The 8331-nt window shown below is 67.7% G+C and overlaps 1 protein-coding gene across 1 annotated transcript; it reads right to left on the reverse strand.

Moving 5' to 3' along the window:
- Positions 1–675: 675 nt before the first annotated feature.
- Positions 676–8261, reverse strand: NLRP6 (NLR family pyrin domain containing 6). Its single transcript, XM_036295553.1, has 8 exons — positions 8233–8261; positions 7384–7664; positions 7100–7138; positions 5058–6879; positions 3652–3744; positions 2453–2623; positions 2214–2381; positions 676–1426 (listed from the first exon to the last, which is right to left on the reverse strand). The coding sequence occupies exons 1-8, from the start codon at positions 8259–8261 to the stop codon at positions 1288–1290; spliced, it is 2742 nt and encodes a 913-aa protein (XP_036151446.1). The 3' UTR covers positions 676–1287.
- Between the last annotated feature and the right edge of the window lie 70 nt (positions 8262–8331).

The raw sequence follows: 8331 nt of genomic DNA on the forward strand, positions 1-8331 counted from the left end.
GGGGGGTGTGTGTGCAGGAGGCAGCTGATCAACGATTCTCTCTCATCATTGATGTTTCTCTCTCTCTTTCCCTCTCCCTTCTCCTCTGAAGTCAATGAAAATATATTAAAAAGAAAATAGAAAGCTGATTTCGGAAGGGCACCTCTGTGAGAGCGGCCCCCGGGGGCTGAGTGATGTGGGCTGCGGGAGGGGCAGCGAGTAAACAAAGCTTCACCAGGTGCATGTGATTGAGTGGATTCGAAACCCGGGAGAACTTTGTAAGCATCTCGGCCACGCCCTCACTGTGCCTTGTGGAATCTGCTATAAAATGAAGACTCGGCTTGCAGGCCGGGGCGCTGTCTCTCCATCAGAGAGGGCAGCGTCCCACCCGCCCCAGCGTTCTTCTCTTGCCTGTCTTCTCCATCCTTCACCGCCCCTCAGGCTCCCGAACCTGGCTGCCCCTCTACCTGGATGGGGTCTCAGGAGCTGGCCCCGCCCACAGTGTTGGGCGGGAAGCCTCGAGGGCCGCCCATTGCTGGCCTGTCCATCAAGGGTCAGGGCTGCTTGCAGTCAGGCTGCTCCCTGAGCCTCGGTTTTCTCATCCTTGAAATGGGGACCCCGCCCAGACAGGGGAGTTAGGTACCAAAGGGAAGCTGGCCAGGATGCCGGCCAAGTGAACAGAAGCCAACACAGGAATGCAAAGGAGACTTTATTACCGGCTCGGGCTGCCCACTGCCAGCCGTCACAGCCGCCGCCGCTGGGTCAGGCCACTGCCTTCTCCCTCCGCCCTGGGCTCCGTCCCCAGACCTTAGACGGCGAGTGGACACCCTGGGCTTGGCACACGGCCTCAGGGATGGCCTCCCCTGATGCCAGGACCCATGTTCCGGGGGAGGGATGGCGACCTGCCCACTTCTGGTCAAGGGTCAGCCCTGCTTGAACCTCGTTGGCCAGGGGCAGGACCGTGGGGCCCTGGGGCCCCCACCGCAGATGGAGACGATCCGCGAAGGTGTCACTCTGCACCCAGCACACCAGTCAAGGTCCGTGCGTGGCAGGCACTCAGTTATGGGGGCTCCCAGCAGCGTTGTTGGGGCCCGAGAGAGGAAGGTGGTGGGGCCCAGCGGGGGTCAGGGCCCAGGGTGTGGGGAAGGGGCATGTCCCGGGCCCCGTGGAGGACCATGGAGGGGGCCATGCCTGTCGGTCGGGGCTTCTCCCGGTCTGCCCGGCCTCTCAGCAACTCCCTTAGGCCCTCGGACGGGAGAGCTTCTCCTGGGCTGAGGGGCGTCCTCCTGGCTGCACTGCCCGCGGGGCCTAGAAGGCCGTGCTGAGCCCCTGGGGAGAAGCAGGGGGGCTGTCCAGCGCCGCGTGTGTGATGACCAGGCCTGGCTTTGCTGTCCTCACAGCCTGCAGCTCCTCCAGGGACTGCTCGCTCAGCTCCACGGAGCTCAGGCTGCGTGCACAGGACAAGGGGGAGGTGGGTGGGAGGGGAGCAGGGACAAGGGCAGGGAGCAGCAGTGACGGGGGAGGGGAGGGGGGCGGGGGGAGGGGGGCAGTGATGGGCGACTGGCCTGGGCTGCTTGTGCCAGAGGTACACAGTGACAGAAGACACCCATCAGGGTTGCCGGAGGCTGGGGGAGGGGGCGGGAGCTGGGAGCCAAGCCCGGGAGAGTGGGAGGGTGTTGGGAGCATTGACCCAGACTATGCCATGGGCACCGCACCAGATGGACGTTTGGTCTGGCAGAGAGGTCGAGGCCAAGAGCTGGGGCCAGGGCTTGGAGGAGTGTCTCCAGGGGCTGTGCTCACTCAGGGCCTAGGACAGTGGTTCTCAACCTTCCTAACGCTGTGACCCTTTAATACGGTTCCTCATGTGGTGACCCCCGACCATAAAATTATTTCCGTTGCTACTTCATAACTGTAATGTTGCTACTGTTATGAATCGTCATGTAGATATCGCTACTGTTATGAATCGTCATGTAGATATCGGATATGCAGGATGTATTTTCATTGTTACAAATTGAACATAATTAAAGCATAGTGATTAATCACAAAAACAATATGTCATTATAGATGTGTTTTCCAATGGTCTTAGGCGACCCCTGTGAAAGGGTCGTTCAACCCCCAAAGGGGTCGCGACCCACAGGTTGAGAACCGCTGGTCTAGGGGGAGCCTCAGGTAACCCCCCACCCCTGCCCAGCTTCAGAGGTGTGTCCCCAGCACCCTTCCTGCCCCTCCCCTACCTGAGGGTCTGCAGGCGGCATCCCGGCTGCTGCAGGGCCACGCACAGGCCTGTCACCACGGGTCCCGACAGCTGGCAGCCACTGAGATCCAGGGTGGTCAGGGCGGGGCTGTGCTGGAGCAGGCCCACCAGGTACTGGAGCGCCTCCTGGAGGCCGGGCTGCTGCAGCCTGCGGAGAGGGGGCCTCAGGAGCCGCTGGGGGCCCCTCCCGTCCCTTCGTCTGCCCAGACCCAGCCTCACCTGAGTGTCTGCACCCGGCACCCGGGCCAGACCAGGCCCTCGCTCAGCGCCCGCAGCCCCGCCTGGCTGAGCCCGTTGTGCAGGAGGCACAGCTCGGTCAGGGCGGGGGCCGCCCTCAGGGCCTGCGCCAGGTCATGGCACGCGGAGTCTGGGAGTCTGCAGCGGGACAGCCTGTGGTCCGCAAGCACATGTCAGTCCCGGGCCCCTCCGCCCTCGCTGCCCCGGCTGTGCAGACTGCCCACTCCTCGGGGCTGTGGTCAGCGGAGGAGTGTCGGCTGCACAGTGCCCCAGCCTTTGTCACCAGGCATGTCCCTGGTGGCATCACCCCGGGCGCATGCCTGGGCACATGCCAGTCTTCCCTAGGACACTGTTGACCACGCATTTATGAGGAACCCACGGCGACCTCCCCCTGCACACACAGACCTCCCCCTGCACACACAGACCTCCCCCTGCACACGCAGACCTCCCCCTGCACACACTTGACCTCCCCCTGCACACACCGACCTCCCCCTGCACATGCAGACCTCCCCCTGCACACACTTGACCTCCCCCTGCACACACCGACCTCCCCCTGCACACACCGACCTCCCCCTGCACACACTGACCTCCCCCTGCACACACTGACCTCCCCCTGCACACACTGACCTCCCCTTGCACACACTGACCTCCCCCTGCACACACTGACCTCCCCCTTGCACACACCGACCTCCGCTTGCACACGCCGACCTCCCCTTGCACACGCCGACCTCCCCCTGCACACACCGACCTCCCCCTGCACACACTGACCTCCCCTTGCACACGCTGACCTCCCCCTGCACATGCCAACCTCCTGAGTTGTCCCCGAGCTAGGGTGGGCCGCAGTGTAGTTAGCCAGTCCCTACGGCCGGCAGGGTGTGGCTTCTGCTTCTTTGCCACATAAACGCTGTGGTGCACACGCTGCACTGAGCTGAGTGGCAGGACTGACGGCCAGTGGGCTGGTGTCCTCCATGTCCCTCCCCCCCCAATGCTCAGCTCCCACTCGGACCTGGTCAGCCCCCTTCCCAAGGAGCCCCTAGGCTGGGGATGGGCCCCGGCATGGACGCCCGAGGCCACAGGCTCTCCGCCCGTCCCCTCAGCCAGCCCAGACAGGGCCACTCCTCTCCCTCGCCCGGGCATCCTGCTCTGCGCCCGCCCAGGCAGGGCTGGGCTGGGCCACTCACGTCAGGCTGGTCAGGCCGCACTGCTGGTCGGTCATGGCCTCGCAGAGAGGGCGCAGCGAGGACGCCTGGGGTTTCTTCGCAGCGGCCTGAGAGCTGTGGGGAGAGGGGAGCCACCTGGCTGCAGTCCCTCCTCCCTCTTCCCTGTGCCCCTCAGGTGTCACAGCCACCTCTGTCCTCACCCCAAACCCAAGTGTGGCCTCTCATGGCCCCAGGCGCCTCCCCACCGAAGCCAGCCAGGCGCACCCGGGGGCCATGTCCCCCGCATCCCCAGTGTGTGCCTGGCCTTGCGCCTGCGAGGGTGTCCCCAGCCCCTGTCAACGTCCGCACATTCGTCCTCGAATGGACGCTGAGCACCTGGGCCAGGGACAACGACACAGCCTTGCCCTGGAGCAGCGGAGGGTCTGGCGAAGGAGGCGGCCACGGACAGAGGTCACGGCATGTGGTGGTCATTGGGGCACATCTGGGGCCCCAGGGGTCGCAGGGCAGCTGGGGAGTCTGGGCCGGCCTTGTGGGGAGGCAGCAAGCAGTGTTCTGGGCTGAGGGAAGAGGCCCAGGGCAAAGGGGGCGTGGCGTGTTCTAGAACTCATTATGAGAAAGCGTTGCGGGGGTGGGGTGGGGGGGGGGTGGGGGGGTCCGGCCTGTGGCTCAGGGGTTCAGCGTCCACCTATGAACCAGAAGGTCACGGTTCGACTCCTGGTCAGGGCACAGGCCCAGGTTGCACGCTTGATCCCCAGTGTGGGGCGTGCAGGAGGCAGCCGATCCATGATTCTCTCATCCTTGATGTCTCTCTCTCTCCCACTTCCTTCCTCTCTGAAATCAATAAAAATATATTTTTAAAAATCCAAAAAGCATGGGCGGGGGCTGGTCTAGAGCTACATGGCCATGCTCTGAGGTTTGCCTTGGATGTGGATGGCGGGGGTAGGGGGGTGGGGGTGGTGGGGGTGGAAGATGGGGGTGGCATGGAGAGGATGGGGGTGGGGGGTAGGGGTGGCATGGAGAGGACGGGGGCGGGGGGTGGGGGTGGCATGGAGAGGACGGGGGCGGGGGGTGGGGGTGGCATGGAGAGGACGGGGCGGGGGGTGGGGGTGGCATGGAGAGGACGGGGATGGGGGATGGGGATGGTATGGAGAGGACGGGGCGGGGGATGGGGGTGGTATGGAGAGGACGGGGGCGGGGGATGGGGGTGGCATGGAGAGGACGGGGGCGGGGGGTGGGGGTGGCATGGAGAGGAAGGGGGGTGGGGGTGGCATGGAGAAGGTGGGCACTGGAGGCTGCCCCACAAGGGGGTGGGCAGAACCAGCCCTGAAGCCCTGCCTCTGGTCGGGGGGACGCCCAGGTGGGCGCTCAGGGGCACAGGCCTGAACGGTGCCCACAGCGCGGGCCGGGGGAGGCCGTGCACGACTCACGGGCTGCCGCTCAGGCTGTTCTGCAGCCGCTTCATCAGGCTTTTCTTCTTCTTCTTCTGCGGGGCGGGCAGCGCACAGCCAACCAGCCGCAGCGCCTGTCCGGCGGGGCAGCACCGCACGCAGTAGCTCAGCACGGCCAGGTCCATGTGGCTGAAGCTCCAGCGCTCCAGCGCCAGCTCCGGGAGGCCCCGCAGGGCCTGGCGCACGAAGGCCGCCTCCTGCGACTCGTACAGGCAGTACAGCAGCTCCAGCGGGAAGCTGAACTCCTCCTCTTCCTCCTCCTCCTCTGCCTCCTCCTCTGCCTCCTCCGCCTCCTCCTCGGACTCCGCGTCCTTCAGCTCCTTGGGCTCCTCCGCCCCCGCCGGCGCCGCGGGAGGGCGCCCCTGGCCCTGGCCCTGGCCCTGGCCCTGGCCCTGGCCCTGGCCCTGGTCCTGCACCCACCGCAGCACATCCTGCTTCACGCGCTCGGACACCGCGCAGCCGAAGTGGCGCTGGATGTCACGCACGCGCTCGGCGCTCAGCAGCCCGAAGAGGAAGCGGGTGGCGAGCGCCAGGTCCCGGCGCAGGAGCTCCCCGACGCCGCCCGCCGGCGCCCCGGGCCCCGCCTCCTCCAGCAGGTAGGACAGCGCCGTGAAGAACTCCTGGAAGCTCTGGTCGATGAACTGAAAGGCGACCTCGGTCTGGAGCACGCCCGGAAGCTCTTTCTTGATGAGGAACAGCGTCTGGACTTTGGAGCCGCTCAGCTGCAGCCTCTCCAGATCCTTTTCGGTGAACTGCGCCCTGCGCCCCAGGACGCCCTCGCGGGCCAGGCGGCACAGCTGGCGCAGCTCGCCCTGCACCCGAGGCCGGTCGGCGGCGGGCCCCGAGCTCAGGAAGCTGGCGACGAACAGCAGGTACACGGACGTGGTGGTCTTGGAGGTGCGCGACAGGTCCTGGCCCAGCTCCAGCTGCTGGCGCAGGACGGTGCACACGATCCAGCACACGAAGGGCACGAAGCACAGCGCGAACAGCGTCTCGTTCTCCTTGACGAAGCGGTAGGCGCGCTCCGCCCGCCACTCGTCCTGGAAGAACTTGTAGAAGTACTTCTTCTTGTCCTTGTCCGAGAAGCCGCACACTTCGGCGCACTGCGGGGAGCGCAGGCGGCCCTGCAGCCGGCCCGGCGCGGCGGGGCGCGTGGTCACCAGCAGGCGGGCCTGGGGCAGCAGCGCCTTGCTCAGGAGGCTGCCCAGCACCCGCGCGGCGCCGGCGGCCTCGAAGGGGTCCGTGCAGGCCGCCGCCTCGGCGGGCCCCGGCGCCGGCAGCTCGTCCAGCTCGTCCAGCTCGTCCGCGCCGTCCAGGATGAAGAGCAGCCGCTCGGAGTTGGCGAGCATCTGCCGCACCGGGGCGCTGCGGTCCGGGCACTGGTCCAGGACCAGGTCGGCCAGGCTGCAGGCGCCCGGCCGCTCCAGCAGCTCCCCGCACGGCAGGAAGAAGGCGAAGTCCACCTGGCCGTGGTACAGCTTCCCCGCCGCCCAGTCGTACAAGATTTTCTTGGCCGCCATGGTCTTGCCGATGCCCGCCGGGCCCTGCAGCACCACGGTCAGCGGCCGCTGGCCCTCCTCGTCGTGGCCGAACAGGCGGTTGAAAGTGTGCGTGTCCGAGCGCCGAGCGCGCTCGGGCGCGGGCGCCTCCGCGGGCCCCAGGGCCTCGGGCGCCAGGGCGGCGCTCTCGGGCGCGATGAGCAGCTTGGTGAAGCGCTTGTTGATCTTCACGGAGCGGGCGTTGCGCTCCTTGACCTTGGCGTGCTGCCGCAGCACGTGCTCCCGATATTTCTTCTTGTACTCTGGGGGGGGGGGGGGGCGGGGAGATGGGGAAGGAGGGGGGGCGGCTGGGTCAGCTCGCCCTCCGTGCCCACGGCCCTCCCCGCTCGGCTCAGGACTCAGTTTCCCCTGCTGTGCCACCCCCTCCTCGCCCTGGCCCTCCCAGACCCGCGCCTCCCCGGGAGAGGGCAGCCGCTCCAAGCCTGGGCCCTGCAGGGCCTGCGCCCCCAGCCGGAGACCTACCGGACACGGAGAGCAGCACCGAGAAGCTGGGGCCGAGCCCTGAAAGGGAGGCTTGCGTGAGGCCGCGCGCGCGAGCGGGGTGGGGGCGGGGGCGGAGGGGGGTGGACGCAATTGGGGTCGCGGCCACTCTCCAGGGCCCGTATCCCAGGCCCCGGCCCGGAGTGAAGCTGGCCGGCAGGGGGCGCGCCTGGCTTCCCCGGGGAGGCGGGAAGGAGGGCGGCCGGTCCCGGACCAGGACGGAGGGGTGGCGGGCAGGGACCTGGCGACCCGCCCCGCGCGCTCACGCTGCAGCCGCTGCTCCTTGAGCTGCGCCGCGACGTCGCGGACATCCGCCCTCTTCAGCGTCTTGCGCGCCACCTCGAGCGCGGGCTCCGCGCCATAGAAGTGGGTCAGCTGCTCGGCCAGGTCCACGACGTCCGCGCGCTCCAGCCGCCCCCACGGGATGCTGCGCCCGTCCAGCGGCGCGTCACGCAGCTTGTGGCGGAAGCGCTTCAGCTGCTCCTGGCTCAGGTCCTCCAGCGCCGCCAGGAGCAGCTCGCGGGCAGCGGCTGCGCGGGCCTGCTCGCTGCGGGAGGCGGGCAGGCGGGGGGATCAGCATGTGGATCGCGTCCCGAAACCCCGGCCCCACCCCCGGGCGTCGGGGTGCCCGCGATGAGCAGAGGCTCAGACGCGCCCGATCCCCTTCGGTGGCTCCAGGCCCGCGCTCTGCCCGCAGGGGAGGCCTCGTGGCAGGCTTTGCTCCCAGGCGGCCCAAGGCTTTGCCTGCTGGTGAGGTGGGGCCCTCCAGGGCCTTGGGGTGCCTGCCCGCCTGCCTGGTGCCTTTCCCACACCTGGCGCGGCCAGGCCACACTCCCCAGATGAGGTGTCTAGGACGCCTGTGCCTCCCCCCCCCTTTCCTTGCCTCCCCCTGGGGTCCTGGAGCAGAGCTGGGTGCGGCTGGAGTCACCGCCTGGCCCAGACTGCGTTCCCGGATCCCCACAGCACCATGCACCCCCGCCCCCGGGGGCCTTGCACAGCGTCTCAGTCTGAGGCCTGTTGGGGAGCAGACCCCCATTTGCTCCTGGAACCCCGAGCCGGGGTGGGGTGGGGGTTAGCAGCGGGTCCCCAGGTGGCAGGGCAAGCCCAGCACTCACCTGGAGCAGGAGGTCTCCGGCTGCTCCATGGCAACGGGCCCCTGGGTCTAGAACTCGGAGAGGTGACCCCTCTGCAGGGGGACTGGAGCCAAGTCCTAG

Source organism: Myotis myotis, unplaced genomic scaffold (genome assembly GCF_014108235.1).
Source record: "Myotis myotis isolate mMyoMyo1 unplaced genomic scaffold, mMyoMyo1.p scaffold_m19_p_27, whole genome shotgun sequence".
NCBI classification, from domain to species: Eukaryota; Metazoa; Chordata; class Mammalia; order Chiroptera; family Vespertilionidae; genus Myotis; species Myotis myotis.